Here is a 21,478-nt window from a genome sequence, read left to right on the forward strand (position 1 = left end):
TGATACAAACCCTATATCACCACCCTTCTGGTCGGCTAATTTCTTTTCCAAAGGAGAGTTAGCTGAACTACATAGTTCACAGCATTAGGCCATAAGCACTTAGAAACAGAGAAGCACGAAATGTACCTTTTAAACGGCCCTTATGAGAGAAGACGCATCAGATATTCAGACATGTACATTATTATTCATCAGTAATCTTTGCTCTAATTCCCCCCTTAATCTTCCTTTTTCTTAAGTAGTTAAAATGATTGACAAAGCTGGAATTTTATTAATGTAAGATTTAACAGCTCTTATGTTCCCTTAAAATAAGTACAGACCTGACAAAAAAATCTTTATCTTCCAATGAAGCATGTGCCTCTGTATAAACTCATGGTTCAACAATGTTCTAGGATTATCAGGTAGATTATCCAGGAACATGATAATTATAGAGCCCAATTACTATCTAACAGAGACACACCCAACTCGGTGTTGCTGCTGCTGCCACTGTTCATTCACCATTGCATCAACAAAACTTTAAAAGAGAACAAAAACTTAAAAACTTAGGTAATATAATTATGCTTGTATCTACCTGGATTTTAAAATACTTCCTTGTTCACATAATTATAAACACACAAACTATTAATTATTGCTTATAATATTGAGAAACTAGAGAGACTCTACTTCCTCATCAATATGATTTTGCTTTAAATTGTGTAATAGCTTGGGGCACCTGTGTGGCTCAGTTGGTTGAGCGTCTGACTTCAGCTTAGGTCATGATCTCATGGTTCGTTGGTTCAAGCCCCGTGTAAGGCTCTGTGCTGATGGCTCAGAGCCTGGAGCCTGCTATGGATTCTGTTTCCCTCTCCCTCTGCCCCTTCCCTGATTCTGCTCCATCTCTCTCCCAAAAATAAATGTATATTAGAAAGAAAGTTTTAATTAAAAAAAAGAAAATTTAAATTGTGTAATATCGTGACAGACGGTAACTACACTTATCCTGGTAAGCATGAGCATTGAATAATATATAGAATTGTCAAAACACTGTTGTACAGCTGAGACTAATATAATACTATATGTCAACTCTACTTCAATGAAAAAAATTATGCTACATTCAAATAGTGAAATACTACATTAAAATTATTTATTGTACTTTTGACACAAGAATATACCTATTACTTGTTCAATTTAATTTAAAAATGAGGTAATAAAATTTCATATATTGAAAAAATAAATAAATAAAAATGAGGTAATAATACAGCATGTATAGGTTAATTCCATTAGTTTTTATTTGTTTGGTTAGGTGTTCCTTTAATAAATGTGTGTGTGCCTGTGATTGTGCCTCATGCTTTTATAAAGGTCTGGAAGGTCGTAGTATGCCAAATGCTAATAGAAATTATCTGTGTGGATAGTGATCTCATCTACAATTTTAAATTTGATTATTAAATCATAAGCAGAAAACAATACAACTATCTTTTTGTTTTACTACTAATTGAATGCCCATTGAGCAAGAATGGCTGTTGAAATTATAAAAGTGAGTTTTATTTGATGACACCTTTTGAACTCAAGACAAATAATGAAACTAGCTTTTAATGCAAGAATAGTCTTACTTAAGGGGCATCAGAGTGGCTCAGTCGGTTGAGTGTCCAACTTCTTCTCAGGTCATGAACTCAAGGTTTATGGGTTTGAGCCCCATGTCAGGCTCTGGGCTGACAGCTCAGAGCCTGGAGCCTGCTTTGGATTCTGTGTCTCCCTCTCCCTCTGTTTCTCCCCCCACTCACACTCAGTCTCCCTCTCTCTCTCAAAAATAAAAAAGTAAATATTAAAAAATTTTTTTAAAAAGCATAGTCTTTACTTAAGCATGGTGGTGGAGGTGGGTAGGAGTATAGAAATATGCAATATGTCTATCTTTTTCAGACAAGATGACAAAACAATGCTGACACCAATATAGCAATTACTATGTGGCAGTCACTCTTCTAAGCACTTGGCATATAATAACTCTTTTGACGATCCTAACAACACTTTGAAGTAGATACTATTATATCTACATTTGACAGGAAACTGAGTCTGAGGAAGGCTAAATACTTTCTCAGTTACTCAGCTAGTAAGTGGTAGAGCCAGGACTTTAACTGCTTTCAGTTAAAAGTCTGGACCCAGGATCTGTGCTCTTACAAGCAAGCGAGCCCAAAGAAGCACCAGTTACTTTATTAATTACTCCAGCTGTTGTCACTGGTGTTAACAAGAGAAAATATAACATGGGATGTTTTAAGACTGATAAGCCTATGGGTGCCTGGGTGGCTCAGTTGGTTAAGCATCTGACTTTGGCTCAGGTCATGATCTCACGATTTATGAGTTTGAGCCCCACATCAGGCTCTGCACTCACAGCATGGAAACTGCTTGGGATTCACTGTCTCCCTCTCTCTCTGCCCTTCCCCGACTCATGCTCGCTCTCCCTCTCTCTCTCTCAAAAATAAATAAATATTAAGAAAATTAAAAATAAGAGCCTAAATTTTATACTTAAGAAAATGACTGTCTTAATTATTGGCCAATTTTATTAAAAATAACATTTATCCATATTATTATTTTAAAATTGAGTTTGGTTGAATACTGTTAGGAATGCAGTCTAATTGAAAGGCTAGTTCTCTTAACCACAAATATACATTCTTAAAGCTTTCCCTTACCTAGAGCAGCCTCCAAAAATTAAACAGTATTGAGAGACCTCGACATATATACTAACAGTAATGACAAACCCAGGGGAAAGATTGTGGACCAGATGTGAAAGAATTCATAGACTGTAAATTTTAATCAGATTTATTTAAGTGCCTCTTAAACTCATATTTATTAAGTGCCTCTTAAAATGCTAGACTTTGTGCTACATGGGCTTTTTTTATTCTTTTCTTTTCTTTTACATCCAAATTAGTTAGCATATAGTGCAACAATGATTTCAGGAGTAGATTCCTTAATGCTCCTTACCCATTTAACCCATCCTCCCTCCCACAACCCCTCCAGTAACCCTCTGTTTGTTCTCAATATTTAAGAGTCTCTTCTGTTTTGTCCCCCTCCCTGTTTTTATATTATTTTTGTTTCCCTTCCCTTATGTTCATCTGTTTTGTCTCTTAAAGTCCTCATGAGTGAAGTCATATGATATTTGTCTTTCTCTGACTAATTTTGCTTAGCATAATGCCCTCCAGTTCCATCCACATAGTTGCAAATGGCAAGATTTCATTCTTTTTGACTGCTGAGTAATACTCCATTGTACATATATATACCACATCTTCTTTATCCATTCATCCATTGATGGAAATTTGGGCTCTCTCCATACTTTGGCTATTGTTGATAGTGCTTCTATAAACATTGGGGTACATATGTCCCTTCAAAACAGTACACCCGTATCCCTTGGATAAACACCTAGTAGGGCAATTGCTGGGTCATAGGGTAGTTCTAATATTAGTTTTTTGAGGAACCACCATACCATTTTCCAGAGTGGCTGCACCAGTTTGCATTACCACCAGCAGTGCCAAAGGGTTCCCCTATCTCTACATCCTTGCCAACATCTGTTGCTTCCTGAGTTGTTAATGTTAGCCATTCTGACAGGTGTGAGGTGGTATCTCATTGTGGTTTTGATTTGTACTTCCCTGGTGATGAGTGGTGTTGAGCATTTTTTCATACATTGGTTGGCCATCTGGATGTCTTCTTTGGAGAAGTGTCTATTCGTGTCTTTTGCCCATTTCTTCCCTGGATTATTTGTTTTTTGGGTGTTGAGTTTGATAAGTTCTTTATAGATTTTGGATACTAATCCTTTATCTGATATGCCATTTGCAATATCTTCTCCCATTCTGTCAGTTGCCTTTTAGTTTTGCTGATTGTTTCTTTCGCTGTGCAGAAGCTTTTTATTTTGATGAGGTCCCAATAATTCATTTTTGATTTTGTTTCCCTTGCCTCCAGAGATAGAGTTAAGTAAGAAGTTGCTGTGGCCAAGATCAAAGAGCTTTTTGCCTGCTTTCTCCTTGAGGATTTTGATAGCTTCCTGTCTTACATTTAGGTCTTTCATCCATTTTGAGCTTATTTTTGTGTATGGTGTTAGAAAGTGGTCCAGGTTCATTTTTCTGCATGTAGCTGTCCAGTTTTCCCAGCACCACTTGCTGAAGAGACTGTCTATTCCATTGGATATTCTTTCCTGCTTTGTAAAGATTGTTGGCCATACGTTTGTGGGTCCATTTCTGGGTTCTCTATTCTGTTCCATCGATCTGAGTGTCTGTTCTTGTGCCACGTGCTATGTGTTTTACATATGTTATTTAACCCTTAGAACAATTATGTGAATTAATAGTTATTTTTCCCAATTTAAAGATGAAATTCATTAAAACAATAAAATATCACTACACACCTATCAGAATGGTCAAAGTGCAAGACACTGATAACACTGATAATGCTGGTCAGGAGGTGAAGCCACAGGAATTTTCATTGCTGGTAGGAATGCAAGATGGTATAGTCAGTTTGGAATTTGGTTTGGCAGTTTCTTATAAACATACTCTTACTATGTATGAGCCACCAGCTGTATTCTTTGGTATCTACCCAAATGAATTAAAACTTATGTCCATGCAAAAGTCCGTACATGAATCCTTATAGCAGCTTTATTCATAATTACCAAACCTTGGAAGCAACCAAGATGTCCTTCAGTAGGTGAATGGATAAATAAACCATGGCATATCCAGACAATGGAATGTTATCCAGCGCTAAAAAGAAATGAGCTATCGAGCCATGGAGGAATCTTAAATGTATTATTACGAAGTGTAAACAGTCAATCTGAAAAGGCTACATACTGATTCCAACTATATGACATTCTGGAAAAGGCGAAGCTATGGAGACAGTAAAAAGATCTGTGGTTGCCAAGGACTAGGGTGAAGGTGGAATGAATAGGCAGAACACAAAGGATTCGTAGGGCAGTGAAATTATTCTATATGCTACCATGATGGGTACATGTCATTATACATTTAACCAACCCACAGAACATATTGTACCAAGAGTGAACCATAACATAAACTATGGATTTTGGGTGATAATGATATATCAATGTATATTCACTGATTATAATAAATATACCACTCTGGTGCAGGATGTTGATACTGGGAGAGATTGTACATGTGTGGGAACAGGAGGTACTCTGTATTTTCCCACTCAGTTTTACTGTGAATCTAAAACCTGCTCTAAAAAATAAAGTCTATTTTGGGGGAATCTTGTGGCTCAGTTGGTTAAGCATCTGATTTCAGCTCAGGTCATGATCTCACTGCTCGTGGGTTCCAGCCCCATATCGGGCTCTGTGCTGACAGCTCAGAGCTTGGACCCTGCTTAGGATTCTGTGTCTCCTTTTCTCTCTGCCCCTCCCCCTCTCATGTGCTGTCTCTCTCTGTCTCAAAAATAAAATGTTAAAATAATTTTTTTAAATAAAGTCTACTTTTATTTTTTTAGCTTATTTATTGAGAGAGAGAGAGAGAGAGAGAGAGAGAGAGAGAGAGAGAGAGAGAGAGGTGGGGTGAGGCAGAGAAAGAGAGAGAGAATTCCAAGCAGGCTCTGCATTGTCAGCATAGAGACTGGTGCAGGGCCCCAACTCACAAACCAGGAGATCATGACCTGAGCCTAAACCAAGATTCGGATGCTTAACCAACTAAGCCACCTAGGCACCCCTAAAGTCTACTTTTAAAAAGCACCTCATCAATAAAAGCATATACTCCTCCTAAAAATGATGAGACGCCAAAAGTTAGAGAACTCACCATGTCAGAAACCTTCTGCAATACCTTACTTTAGTTATTATCAAAACATCTTTTGGGGGTACCTGGGTGGCTCAGTCAGTTAAGTGTCCAATTCTTGATATCACTCAGGTCATGATCTCATGATTTGTGGGATATAGCCCCACCTCAGGCTCTGAGCTGACAGCATCAAGCCTACTTAGGATTCTCTCTCTCTCCCTCTCTCTCTGCCCCTTCCCGACTTGTGCACACACTCTCTCTAAATAAATAAATAAAGTCATTTTGAAAAAAAAATTTCTGATTTCCAGGGATGACAATATTCCTCTTAAGTATGTGTCTGAGTTAAAATGTTCATTTTGAAATTTGTAAGTCCTAGAGGTAAGGCTTTGGGTTATAAACTCAATGCAAAGACATAAGAGGAAGGGTTCTTTAAGGGGACAGGAGATCTGGGAAGATGGTGTCAGGTCAGGATTAGGGAAGAGAAAAGAGGGACAAGGAGAAAGAGTGTGTTATAATAGACTCATTTATGACAGGGAGGTTGGGAACTCCGGAAACATTTGTCTGATAAACAATTTTAAGTTAATTCTTGTCCTGAGCATTAATTTTCCTTTGTTGTGCCAGAATCACCAGTAAAAAGACCATTGCATTGGATAATGAGGATATGAAGGTGGGGTGGGCAAAGAAGTAAACTGGGGAGTGGATGAGGGCTGACAGGCAAAACACAGCAGAAACAAGACAGCAGCTGGCAGTAGTCTATGCCAAAGGGCTAAAAGTGGAGATGAGTTGGAAAGTGTATGGTGACTTGAGGGGGTGGAAATAAAATTCCAGCAGAATGTATGAATGGAGGCCTCTCCTCAGAGAGGCTTTCTCTAATTAAAAATAGACCAACCCAAGATAAATTTACTGCTCTATTTTATTTTCTTTATAACACATCATTTTCATTTGTTTATGGTGTATCTTTCTAATCACACTAGAACCATGGTTCTCATCTGGGGGCAATTTTGCCCCCCAAGGGATATTTGGCAATGTCTGGAGACATTTTTTGTCATCACAATGAGGATATTCTGCGGGCATCTAGTGGGTAGAGATCAGGAGTGCTGTTCAACATCCTAGAGTGCATAGTACAGTCCTCCAAAGTTACCCAGCACCAACTGTCAATAGTGCTGAGATTGAGAAACTGCATTAGAGGGGAAATTCCCAGAGGGAAAGGACTTTGTCTTGTGTGTTGTTATTCCCAGTAGGATAGCACCTGGCACAGAGTAGGTGTTAGTAGAATAAGTGTTAGTTGAAGGGGTGATTATCATTTAAGTCTTCATTTCTCCAGTTTGAAATAAGAACCAGTTTTTCCTGGCCTCATCTATGCTCCCAGCCATAGGTCTGTCTGTCTAATCGGGATCAGAGCAGCAATATATAACATGTGAAGGGACCCGTTCCCCATACATCCAGACCAGGAGACCTCCTTTCACATATTTCCCCCTGAAAATTCCTTCCAATAAATTGGTACAGATTTAAGCATGGGATGGGGACAATTAGAAATAATGCAATAAATATCCCACCTATTTGAGTTGGGGGTTTGCAAAGAGAGTTCTATCCATGCTTAGCCTCAAGTAATTGGGACAGATGGAATGTGCGGCAAGAATATTGACAACTGACCAGAGTTGCTCCTGCAGTTGGGGTAATGAGCTCTAAAAAACATGCAAACTCATGAACCTCTTGCCCCAACCCTTTCTAACCATTGAACATCTAGCTACAGGCCAAGGTCATAGTCCTTCGTTGGCACCAGACCAGTCTTCTAAGAACACTATTTGGGGCTGACAGACTTTTTCACTGACATTAGCAGCAATGTAATACAGTTCAGCATCATCCTGCCTCTCTAACTTTCAAGAAAGCTACAATTTATATTTGGAATTTCAAAGAAATGTGTCTAAAAGTAGTAACCTAGAAGGATGTGAGAAAGAGAATCCAACAATAGAACATAGTCATTTTCAAAACTACCCATAAGTATTCTCCCATTTATAAAATCAATATTATGATGACAGGAAATACAAACCTTTGTTTTTCATTTAACTCGTGTGAGAAAACAACCTATTAGTTTGGACCAAAGACCAAGGAATTTGATCATGGCAACTGAAGAACCATCCCAGGAAAGATCTAATCCACATAATAGCCAAACTTCATTAGCTGAGGTCAGGATATCATTAACTCCCCTTTGAGTTACCTGATTTTCTTGCTGGTCCCACTCACATATCTTCAGAACCTGACCCAGTTCTTGCTGCTGTTGCTTCAGACCCTTGTCTAGTTGCCGTCTCCTATCTTGTAGAAGCTCAAGAAGGCTGTCAATCTTCAGACAGCTGTTATGAGCTCCCTGAATCAACTCAGAATTCACATTAGGTCCATCACACTTGAATTTTTCTATGAAGTCAGTGAGTTGTTGACTTTTGTTTAAAAGGGCTAGAGATCGTTCTAAGAGTTCTAGAAGAAAATTAGAAAGAAGAAAGAATAGTGATATGAGCAAGCTCTTCTATAGTAATATTCAGACTCTTGGTAGAATTTCAAATGTATGTAACCTTTATATTAACAATAAGTTATACTGTAAGGAATTCAAATGTGTAAACATAAAATGCCTGTGATACAACTAGCCAGATACCATAACCTAACAATTTCTGTAGCACTAACTGCCAAATGATAGGATGCTGCAGTTCAGTGATAGTGTAATGCAGTACAGGAGGGGAGAGATCGTGGGATTTGGGCACTGTTTCAGTCAGGTTTTAGTGGTGTGATACTGTTAAGGTGCCTGCTCTCCTTGACATGTTCTATGTTCTGAAGTGAATGGGCTGCTAATGAGGTTTAAATTCTATGACCCAGGAGTCATCCATGACACATTCCTCTCCCTCATTTTCAAGACCTGTCAATTTCACCCTCTGTCTCCTACAAGTGTCTACTTCTCTTCGTCCTCACTACAGAAAACATTATTTGTTGCCTGGACTTGTGCAGCCACCTCTGAATGGCATCTTTCTCCAATCCATTCATCTATTCTCCTTAGTTAGCCAGAGAGATTTTTTTCTAAACACAGTATGTCACACACATGCATGCGTGTGTGTGTGTGTGTGTGTGTGTGCATGTGTGCACACACACACGCACACACACACACACACACACACACCTACCTAACAATGGCTTCCCATAGCCTTAGAATTAAGGACAGATTCCTTGACATAATTTAAGTCTGGCATGGTCTGGTCCCTATCTTCCCTTTCAGATTTTCTTAATCTTTCTACTCTTCATCCCTCTCTTTTTACATACATTACAAATGCTACATTCCCTTCTGCCCCAGAACTTTTCACTGTGTCCTCTGCTAGGAGCACCATTCTCCTCAAACACTTCCTTCTCTACCTTTATTCTATTCATACTTTGGGCCTTATTCAACTGCCAATTCTTCAATGAATAAACCAGACTGAATCAAATCCTCCTATTAATTGTTCTCATGATACAATATTCCTCTCATTAATAGCTCTTAACACAACCGTAGTTTTATACTTATGTGTTTGGTTAGTTGATTTGTTGTCTCCCTTTGCCACCAGGCTCCGATGCGATATGGGGACAGTGACCAGGATAACATTCCTAGCACTTAGCATAGTGACTGGCATAGGAGAAATGTTCAACAGTTTTTGTAGAATGCTTGAATGAGATCAAAGTATTAAAAGAGGGGGAAGAATTAAGAGAGATATACATGCTAGAGATCAGTGGTCCTCTAGAGATATAAAAAAAGACTTTGATGGGGCACCTGGTTGGCTCAGTCAGTTAAGTGTCTGACTTTGGCTCAGGTCATGATCTTGCAGTTTGTGGATTCAAGCCCCATGTCAGGCTCTCTACTTTAGAGCCATGGCACTCTACTTTAGCATTCTAACATTCCACAGTTAACTGTGTGGCAATAATTAGGCTGTGGTAGTTGTGCCAGTTGTCTCTTTTAACTTGACAATTTTTTTTTGCGGGGGGGAGATCTGGAAGAGAGAATGATATAAGTGAAGATATTGGAGAGAGATTTTGACATGAAAAAGAAAGAATGTGAAGTAGTTTGTGTCACATGACCTAGAGCTGTCATATAAAGTATTAGATGGTATTATCTGCTCAGAGCAAGCAAGGTGTGATTATGTGCAATGGGCAATTTGATCGGGAGTTAACTATGCAAAGCAACAAACAGCAAGAACAACTTGAACCAAAAAGAGGATGGGATCATTCAAATAGAGCAGGAAGAGGCAGGGAGAACATGAGAGTAAATCTCTTAAAGAAATGGAAGCAAACATGAATGAGATGGGAGAGGCAGGGGCATAAAAAGAATTATCTGTCTAGAACAGGTTCTTTTATAGAAGTGAAAAAAAAGAACTTGCAAATGAGGTGAAGACAGGTTATAGAGGGCCTTGTGTATCAAACTGAAGAATTTTAATTTGTATAGCCTATGTGATAATCAGTATGACTGCTTCTCCATTTATTTATTTACTTTTTGCTTCTCCACTTATATGTATATGTATTTCCTTTGCATTGAAGAGTTTGTTATGATATTGTGAAAGTTACACACACACACACACACACACACACACACACACACACACACACACAGGAAATATGGATAAGTGGCAGGGTTTCCACATAGTATTTATTTTCTTCCCTTCCATAACTAGCTCCTACACACTAGACTTTTCCAATGAGAGAGAGAAGTATAGCTCTAAGTGCTAGGGTATTGCACACTGACAGTGGATCATGCCAACCTGTTCTGGTTCCTACAGAATGCATATAATAATCCAAAATTTCCATTTGCAATCTTTTTCTGGTTTTCTGTTTCAACATCTGTCAAAATAGTGTAACTACTACTATAGTACCACCAGGAATGGAGTCTCTGGCCAAAGACAACTTGTAAACTGTACCTAGACTACAATCAGTCTGTTACTGCTACCCATTAAAGTGGATCAATTCTTCCCTCAGTTTCCTCTGTCAGTTCCTTTGGTTCTTCCTCTGTTGGTTTCTTCCATCTTAACTATTTATTGTTCATGCTTTCCTAGCTATTTATTCCACCAGTTGATCATACAAAGTAATGTATTTCTCCTCAAGGGTAAACTAGATAGAATATCATGAGCTTCAAGAAATACAAAATCCCTATGGTGTATTAATTTTAAAGACTGCATTTTTGCATACATAAAATCCCCATTTCTGACATAATGCCTTGTGATGTGAGGCAAGTAGATATTTACTAGCTTTTTATTATTTATTTTGATTGTCATTATATCTAAGCAAGTTAATATTAAAGTAGATTTTATACAAATACCTGTAAAGTTTGCCATTCTTAAGTATATATAATAAATTCAAGATGGATAAATAGAGATGTACATAGCTTAAGTGACTTTATAACTTGCTAAATAATCTTTCCAAATGGGTAATTTCTAAGAAGTATCAAAGTTACAGTCTTGGCATCGAGATCATGAGTGATATTTCTTCCTAAAAGATTTTAAAATATTCCAAATGTTCCGCAGCAGGATGGTGTTTCCTAAACTCATTCAGTGGGCACTTTCAAATATATACAAAAGTAAAGAAAATAGTATAATGGACCCTAATGAACCTATATGTCAGCCACATTTAAAATATATATAAAACACTTAAGAACAAGGAAATAATAATACGATTGCTACTGTGAGGAATATTCTTAGGTATTATGTTCATTGTAAGAAGACCACTGGAAAAGTGGAGGGCTTAGTTGTGATCTTTCAGAGCTTAGAACCAACTGTCTCTTCCTTAATGTAGTGCCTTGTTTATTCCTCAGGTTTGTATCATTGTGTTGTGTCTTACACTGGAATTAAATACAAATGACACTCAATAAACATACTTTGGGTTGGATGCTATTCTACATCGTAGAGACTCAGAGATGTACTAATACCTACCCTCCAGAGTCTCACAATCTGGTGATGGAGACAAATATGGAAATAAATTGTTATTACACAGTGTGCTGGGTGGTATAACAGGGACCCATGGGAAGCACGGAGGTTACTCACCAATAAATGTATACATGCCCCAACCAAATTGTAGACTTCCTCTACTCTCTTTTTAAAAAATAAGTGTAATAGTGAAAACGGTATTTTCCTTATCCAAAGCTATTATTTGAAGACTGCTCTTCATTTCCTGACCTTGAGAAGGAACATTCACTGAATTCAACCATTTATTCAATCAAGAAATATTTCATGAGGATCCACCATGTGCCAGCACTGTGCTAGATGCTGAGGATACAAGGCTGAACAAGGTAGACATGGCCTCTGATCTCAGGAGATAAAATGTGGCAGGTTGAATAACCAAATCTTTGGAGGCTATTCCTCTAACATCCCCTTAGAATCATTTACAACTATGTCTTTTCTGAAACAGATGACCAAAAATAAAGCTTTATTTAACCTCTCTTGGAACAGTTTGAGGTATAAACAGACAAATTTAAAATACGATGTCACGCGTGAGCATTCTCATGTGAACATATTGTAAAACCTCTAAAAGGTTAGGTGAGGAATAAACATATTTCTTGCCTTTGGTATGATTTTCATGAAGCTGCAGAAGGGATTTTAAGGACTCGGCACTCTCAAACTCCTGGGTGTTCCGGAGGAAATCTTCAGCTTGGTCTATTTTAATAGCAAACTACAACAGAAATACAATGGAAAGACATTTGAAAAAATAAAAATTAATGTGCCACTTTGAGTTATTTGTACAAGTTTTTCATTAATTCATGGCCTAGTTGACTGTAAATGTGTGTGTTTGTATAATGATGTGTGTGTTTGTGTGAGTGCGTGCTGGCTTAGGGTGTTTGTATGAGGCTGTGTGTTTGCACGTTGCCACTTTACAAAGTGCCAAAGTAAAAATTTTCTTCTCCTTCCTTTGTATTCCTTTCATACTTGGAAATATGTCATATATGCTGAAATAATCTAACTAGTTTACCGATAAATGTCTATTGGAATTTTCAACTAAAATTATTGTGTCTAAGCAGCCATTTTTCAACATGTAAAGCAGTTCATCAAAGAATAACCAGAAAGCTTGCTAACAACAACAAAAACAAAACAATGAAAGTTTGGTAAACCAGTAGCCTATGTAATTATAAGTAAATATAATTTAAGAAAGTTGAAATATAATGTTTTGCTCTGTGATTAGACCTAGAACCAAAAAAATGTAACTTTCAAAATAACACAAGTCTAATGCCATTTCAAAAAGACTGAGAATCAATGTCTAATTCCATTTCTTACACAAAATAAAAATATATATTTTTGCGCAAAAAATGATTTGAAGAGATATAAACCAAAGGATTTCCTTTATAAGAAGGAAGGAGATTTAGGATGGGGGAATGCATTTTACCTCCTAAATCTATACTTTGTAATTTTGTTTGCATTTTTATCAATGATCTTATGTATTCTTTATGTAAATAAAAATGAAATTAGATATAGCAAGAATGCAAAATGGAAAACTTCTCCACTGTTTCAAAAAACAAGAAGCAATTTGACATCCTAAATGGTGACGAATATGACCAGTCTTTCTGTTTCTCCTTGGAGGAAATATGAAGGGGAGGTATCTGAAATGATATTAATATTATCAGAGGAATAATCTTAGAAACAAATTTTAGAAGAGGGTAAAACATCTTTGGTTCTACCAGTACAGTATATCCATGGTAGTAGACATAGTGGTAGTCTAGCTAGATAATAGTTTTAACGCTCAGATTTAAAGGTAATTATGATAGTTTAGAAGAATATTTCAATCAACTTGTTGACCTGTGGATTAGGTATTGAACTGATTCATAAAGGTAAAGTATCAGTGAGAAAGATATAAAAGCTGGGTGGCTCAGTTGGTTAAGCAACTGACTTCAGTTCAGGTCATGATCTCACAGTTTGTGAGTTCGAGCCCTGTGTCAGGCTCTGTGCTGACAGCTTGGAGCCTGAAGCCTGCTTTGGATTTTGTGTCTCCCTCTCTCTTTCTGTCCAAACCCCACTCATGCACTGTCTCTCTCTGTCTAAAAAATAAATAAAACATTTTTTAAAAAAGACATAAAAGCTTATCACATGCTTCTTTTTCAAGTTTTCTGCAAATTATCATCTATGAATTTAATGATTTTTAATATTTTTATGTAACTATCCAGTTAACGAGATGTGCTGTATTTTGATTATTATAATAGCCACATAAAATCCAGTTATAAATGCATGGAATGATGAAGACAGACTAATGAGGATGCCCTCTTTGGAAATGTGGAGAAGGCCTATGCCATCATGTTAGAAAAATCTAGTGATACCAGCCACTGCCACTTAGGGACAATGTTCTGAAAGTTAGCTTGGTGTTTGATAAGAGAATAACCTGTCTAATGGTTAAGTCTGTGCGTCTGAAACAGTCCTGCAATAAATATCAACTATGCAATAAGAAGTCATTCCATTTCTTATCGAACTTTATGCATCATAATTCAATAAGAGGATCCTATCCACACATCATTTACATCTCTAATCCATTCCATTTATAATAGCTTATGTTAAGGGTATTCTTTGGGTTTTTTAAAAAATGTTTGTTTATTTATTTATTTATTTTGAGAGAGAGAGAGCAGGGGAGGGGCAGAGAGAGAGGGAGAGAGAGAATCTCAAGCAGACTCTGTGATCCTTCTCATGACCCATGAGCTCATTTCATAATGAATTGAAATCAAGAGGGACACTTAACTGACTGAGCTATCCACGTGCCCCTTGAGGGTATTCTTTGAAGAGAAGCTTCAAAACAAACAAACAAACAAACAAATAAACAAACAAACCCAACTCTAGAAGGTGATTTGGTTTTTCTCTTTAGAACACTAAAAAGTTTTGGAGTCACTGTATAACTTATACCTGTATTTCAACTGTTATTTGAAATTACAATAAATAAATAAACAATGCTTTACTCAAAAAAGTTTTCTCTAAAGTTCTGTTAACTTTTTTTTACCTGATGGTATTTTCTTTTGCCCACTTTTCTTTTTGCATCGTGCATGGGATAGAAGTGGCAATGGTGGGACACTTTGCAAAGACCTTATTCTCATCTTTGTTTTTTTTTAAATAAGTAATGACAATAGTTTTAGCATACAGAAGGGGCAGGAAAGATCATGTATGAGTCTGCATTCAGCTTAGTATGAAGTGACCCACAAAACTGGAAGCAGGATAATACAAGAAACAGTATCTTTTCAGTAGAAATCAGAGTGCTGGGCTGAATTATGAGTTAACTTAGTATTTCCTTTTTCTTCATGCAATATCTGGAAATAATTTCTCATCACAGAGAAAATCAGCTAGCATTAATGCTACTACCTTGTGAGAAACAAATATTGGGCCTAATGTTTGAAGGAAGATCATTTCCTGGGCTCAAATGAGTTGAATTTCAAGGGCAGTTGACATCTATACCCCACTTACTTAGATGGAATGAATCCGATGTATCTACAATTTGACCCCTGGAGGTGCATTTCACCTGGTTTCTGTTCAGGAAAGAAAACTATGTGTGAAACTTTTTCTCAAGATGATCTATAAAATGAATTGTAGTTGGACTTCTGTATTCAAACTGTAGGAAACAAACCTTAAAAGTTACAATAAGGTTTTTGCTCCTTGTTTTTACTTTTAAACAAGTTCATGATGCATGAGATTGCCTACCCCAATTTTTATGTTCTCTTACTAATCTTTCTTCCTTCATTATTTTGGATTTAAGACCCGAATTTTGAGTTCAGAAGTGTCATATTTTTCAAAGCTAGTGCTTTATCATAATGAAGCAGTGCTCTCACATCAAAATGAATGTACTGCCACTTGACAGAGAAGTTAAAAGTGAAATTTCCAATAACTGTCTTACACCAAATACAACAGCTCTTTTGATAATGTTCTTTGAGTCTCACATTTTGAAATTGGGAACTGCAAAAAAATCTCAGAATTCAAGAAAAGTCACGGGAAGAAATGACCTTCTTAGGTCCAGGACTTTTTCTTTTACTTAAATTTTTAATAAGTTCAAATTATGGAATTCAACTATATGCCTTAAGAAAGCATTCTATAAAATACTATGCTTACAAGTCAAATGTTCCATAGAATATTCTGCAATTGCCTTTTGGTAAATAGCCAAAGAAACTCTATCCTCCATCTTTTAGTCAACAAGAACACGTTATACCAACATTTCCCAAAATCCTGTAACCAGGGATAATTGTTTGATTTACTAATTATACTGACTTATGAATAAGAGTTTCCATTTTTACTTAATATTTTACTTAATTTTATAGTCATAGTTAAAAGGTTTTTTTGAAGGACTACATTTAAAATATTAACAACTTTATTCTTTGGCAATCAAAAATTAAATGCATTATATATAACTTAGTCATTCTGCCATTTTTTAAAGTGATTGCAACGTCCGTTTGTGGAAATAGAACATTTTCAGAAGTGCTATCCATTAGCTCTGAAGTGAAGAAAGTAGTTTTTTAAAACACAAACCTCCAAGGCATTTTCAAAAAATTCAGAAGTCAACCTGAGGAGCTCCCTTCTTTTTTCAAGCATAGAGACAAGCGCTGTCCATGCTTCACCCAAAGTGTTGGCCATGGCATCATAGACTTGACTCTGATCCTTGTTCTCTTCAGCTGTCTTGTCTGCTTCCTGCAAGAGTTCCCACACCTGATCTTCCAAAGCCTAAGTTCAGGAAAGAAAAGAGTGTAAGAGCCTGGAATCATATTTTAAACACTTGAATATTTAAAATTGCATGTGGTCTAAGAAAGTTTATATAGAATTTATAAACAAAAGTGGCAGGGCAGGTAGGTAGATCAAGTAGACAGAAGGGAGCACATGGAAATTGTGATAAGCTAGAAAGCATGGCCAGGCTAAAGGCATTTACATTTAAACATTGTTCAAACACTGCAGAGATTTATCAAAGGTATGCATATACATTCCCAGAGGTCCAGAATATTATGTGGACCTCACATTTCAAAAAAATAAAAATGAAAAAATAGAAACCTAATTGGAACACATCCAGAAGAGAGTGATTGGGGGGGGGGGGGGGGGAAATGTGAGAAATAAACCCAGTAAAACTTAATTTATCCTAAATAATTATTATTGGCAATATGCTCATGAAGCTTAATATAAATGTCAAGAATAAGTTCTTGAAAGACAATATTCATAATGTAAACATTAGAATATCTGTAATCAATAATACAGATTGAACAAAATATGGAAGATGAAGGGGACCATGTGCTTACCTAATTGTTTCATTTAGGGATAGGAGGAGGATCTCACAGATTCTTTCATTCTTAAAGTTGGCACCAAAATAATGGGAAAAGTTTTAAAAATATAATAGACTAAAAATAATATGAACAAATTCTAAAATATCAGCAAAAAATGTGACTAAAATGTGATAATGCAAAAGAAAACAAAAGAAATATAGAGCATATTTACCAGGATACACACACAAAAAACAAAACATGATAGGAATATGATTAAATACCAGTTAACACACAAAAAAGTGGATGAGTTAGTTTTCTCAATTAAAAGACAAACATTGGAAGGAGGAGGGGCCAACATGGCAGAGAAGTAGGGGGATTTGAACTTCTCTCTTCTCTCAAACAAAGAAGTGTTGAAACCAGAGGCCTTTGAATCCCAAGAGTCCAGGAGGAAAAGAGACAGTCGCGCTTCCAGGGACCCACTGGGACAAACTGACAGGTCATATGTGTGTGATTGCAAACTGGGAGAGATAAAACAAATGGAGGGGAGGGAACCCTTCTGTGGAGAGACAAAGGGAAGAGAATGAGCAGCTGGCGAAGCATAGGACTGTATCTGGACAAGAGAAAAAAACACTGACCCTGATGGGGAAAGATCCAATCTCTAACTGAGGGATTTCTCTGGACTGGAGCCAGCTGCCTGGATCATGAACCTGGGGAGGAGGGGAGCCAGCCCTGGGCTCAGTGGCTAGGTCAGAGGTGCAGTCCGCAGTGGGAGAAAGTGATCCCCTCCCTGGAGTGCTGTGGGACAGGACAAAGCCTGCATGCATCTGCCAGCCAGGGACCACATACTGGGCAGCGTGGAGCAGCACTTCCCCAGTACCAGTGCATGCAGAGCAAGAGTTTAAATCCCAGCCAAGCTCCAGGGCATGGGAATCGGCTGAGTGGAACAAACTGCCTCATTTGCACCCACAGCACAGTGAGGATGGCTCAAACAGAGAAGAGACTAGGGGTTACCATTTCTCTCCCCACCACCACCAAGGTGGGGTCTCAGGGATCAGACAGCAGGGCCCACAGTGGAGGCGGGACTGTCTACACCAAACCATGCCCCTCTTCGCCTGGTAACTGCTATCTACTGGAGAGGGATAGACATTGATTAACCAGACGGTCCCTCCTCCAGATCAGCACTGTTCCATTGCCTGGTTTAACTCTCCAACAATTTTTATTATATAGATACATTCTTCTTTCCTTTTCTCCTTCTTGTCTCTTCCCTCCTCTAGTCTGGTTACTCTAGTTGTTGGTTTGTTTAAGCACACATATTTAATCCATTCTCTTGATACATGGTCCATACCTCCTTCTTTATTCTCCTTTTACTCTCTCTCTGGATTAAGCCACAAGTATAGTTTCTCTGTCTGGACAACTTTATCTTCTTTTCTTTTTCCTTGCCTCCTTCTTAATTTTCCTTTCTTTCTCTCTGGATTAAGCCATATGGTTTCTCTGTCTGGATAACTTTCTTTTCTTTTTCTTTTTCCCCGCCTCCTTCTTTATTTTCCTTTCTCTCTTTCTGGATTAAACTGTATAGCTTCTCTGGTCAGTTTTTATTCTTACTTTTCCTGCCCCCCCCACCCCTGTCATTTCTCTCTTTGTATGGGATAAGGCCTCTTCTATCAGCACCTCCTCTACCCTGTTGTTTACTTGTAGCTGGTGTTTCTGGTTTTTTGTTTCTGCGTTTTTTGTTTGTGTATTTGCCTGCTTTTGTTTTGTTTTATGTTTGTTTGTTTGTTTGTTTTCCTTTCCAGGGCTACTTCAACGAATAATCAAAGCACACCTGGTGGAGGGGTCAAAACATCACTAGGAGAAGGGAGATAAATAACCAAAGGCACAACAACAGAGAGCAAGTAACACTCTCCAAAAAATGTCTTCTGAAGGGACATGCCCTGGACAGTGTATGACCCCTCTTTAATATAGTAGTTCTTGCAGGTGAAGAGCACATAACAAGCTTTTAAAACACATGAGGGACAGAAAACTAACCGAAATGACAAAACAGAGGAATTCTCCTCAAAAGAAATTCCAGGAAGAAATGACAGCTAAGGAATTGATCAAAACATATTTAAACAATATAACTGAACAAGAATTTAGAATAATAGTCATAAGATTAATTGCTGGGCTTGAAAAAAGCATAGAAGACACCAGAAAATCTATTGCTGCAGAGACCAAGAAACTATAAAAATAGTAACGATGAATTTAAAAATGCTATAAATGAGGTGCAAAATAAAATAGAGGAGGTCACAGCAAGGATTGAAGGGGCAGAGGGGAGAATAGATAAAACAGAAGACAAAATTATGTAAAAAGAAGAAACTTAGAAAAAGAGATAAAAAAAATTCTGGATCATGAGGGGAGAATTAGAGAATTGATTCAATGAAATGGAACAATATCCATGTCATAGGAATTCCAGAAGAAGAAAGAAAGGGGCTGAAGGTGTACTTGAACAAATCATAGCTGAGAACTTCTCCAATCTGGAGAAGGAAACAAACATTGAAATCCAGGAAGCACAGAGAACTCCCTTCAGACGTAACTGAATCGATCTTCTGCATGACATATCACAGTGAAACTGACAAAATACAAAGATAAAGAGAGAATTCTGAAAGCAGCTAGGGATAAATGGGCCTTAACATACTAGGGTAGACACATAAGGGTAGTAGCAGACCTATCTACTGAAACTTGGCAGTCCAGAAAGGAGTGGCAGGAAATTTTCAATGTGATGAACGGAAAAATATGCAGTCAAGAATCCTTTATCCAGCAAGCCTGTCATTCAGAATAGAAGGAGAGATAAAGATAAAGGTTTTCCCAAACAAACAAAAACTGAAGGAATTCGTCACCACTAAACCAGCCCTACCAGATATCCTAAGAGAGACTCTGTTAGTGAAATGTTGCAAGGACCACAAAAGACAAGAGATATCACTACAAGCATTAAACCTAAAGATAACACAATGACTCTAAACCCATATCCTTCAACAACAACACTGAATGTAAGTGAACTAAATGCTCCAACAAAAAGACATAGGGTGTCAGAATGGATAAAAAAGCCAAGACTCCATCTATTTGCTGTCTACAAGGACCCATTTTAGACCTGAGGACACCTTCAGATTGAAAGTGAGGGGATAGAGAATCATATAACATGCTACTGGAAGTCAAAAGAAAGCTGGAGTAGCCATACTTATATCAGACAAACTAAATTTTAAACTAAAGTCTGCAACAAGAGATGAAGAAGGGCATTATATAATAATTATGGGGTCTATCTATCAAGTAGAGCTAACAATTATAAATGCCTATGCACTGAATTCGAGAGCACCCAAATATATAAAACATTCACAAACATAAGCAGTCTTATTGGTAAAAATGTGGTAATTGCAGGGGACTTTAATACTCTACTTGCAACAATGTACAGATCACCTAGACAGAAAATATATAAAGAAACAATGGCCCTGAATGAAACACTGGAACAGATGGACTTGACACATATGTTTAGAACTTTTCATCCTAAAGCAGCAGAATATACATTCTTCTCGAGTGCACATGGAACATTCTCCAAGATAGATCACATACTGGGTCACAAAACAGCCCTCAATAAGTATAAAAGAATTGAGATCATACCACATACACTTTTAGACCACAATGCTATGAAACTTGAAATCAACCACAGGAAAAATTTGGAAAACTTCCAAATGCATGGAGGTTAAAGAACATCCTACTAAAGAATAAATGGGTCAATCAGGCAATTAAAGAAGAAATTAAAAAATATATAGAAACAAATGAAAAGGAAAACACAACAATCCAAACCCTTTGGGATGCAGCAAAGGCATTCCTAAGAGGAAAATACATTGCAATCCAGCCCTACCTCAAAAAACAAGAAAAATCCCAAATACAAAATCTAACAGCACACCTAAAGGAACTAGAAGCAGAACAGCAAAGAAACCCCAAACTCAGAAGAAGAAGAGAAGTAATAAAGATGAGAGCAGAAATAAACACTATAGAGTAAAAAAAACAAAACAAAACAAACAAAAAAAAACAAGAAAAAAAAAAACCCACTAGAACAGATCAATGAACTAAGAGTTGGTTTTTTGAAAAAATAAAATTGATAAACCTCTATCCAGGTTTCTCAAAAAGAAAAGACAGAGGACCCAAATAGATAAAATCATGAATGAAAATGGATTTATTACAAACAATCCTTCAGAAATATAAGCAATTTTCAGAGAATACTATGAAAAATTATATGCCAACAAACTGGACAACCTGGAAGAAATGGACAAATTCCTAAGCACCCACATATTACCAAAACTCAAATGGGAAGAAATAGAAAATTTGAACAGAGACATAACTAGTAAAGAAATTGAATCAGTTATCAAAAATCTCCCAACAAATAAGAGTCCTGGACCAGATGGCTTCCCTGGGGAATTCTACCATATATTTAAAGCAGAGTTAATACCTATCCTTCTCAAGCTGTTCCAAAAAATAGAAATGGAAGGAAAACTTCTGTAATCATTCTCTGAAGCCAGCATTACTTTATTCC

General features: G+C 37.2%; 1 protein-coding gene across 8 annotated transcripts in view; it reads right to left on the bottom strand.

The window, feature by feature from the left end:
• CCDC141 (coiled-coil domain containing 141) overlaps window positions 1-21,478 on the bottom strand; it is a 227,767-nt gene that overhangs the window by 132,068 nt on the left and 74,221 nt on the right. For all 8 annotated transcript variants that reach the window (XM_019838320.3, XM_019838319.3, XM_019838318.3 and 5 more), the window contains exons 4-6: window positions 16,196-16,387; window positions 12,275-12,383; window positions 7,936-8,189 (exon numbers count right to left, since the gene is read on the bottom strand). In XM_019838320.3, the coding sequence (XP_019693879.3) occupies window positions 7,936-8,189; window positions 12,275-12,383; window positions 16,196-16,387 (555 nt within the window). The remainder of the gene's footprint in view (window positions 1-7,935; window positions 8,190-12,274; window positions 12,384-16,195; window positions 16,388-21,478) is intronic.

The sequence above is a fragment of the Felis catus genome, chromosome C1 (genome assembly GCF_018350175.1).
Source record: "Felis catus isolate Fca126 chromosome C1, F.catus_Fca126_mat1.0, whole genome shotgun sequence".
NCBI lineage: Eukaryota > Metazoa > Chordata > Mammalia > Carnivora > Felidae > Felis > Felis catus.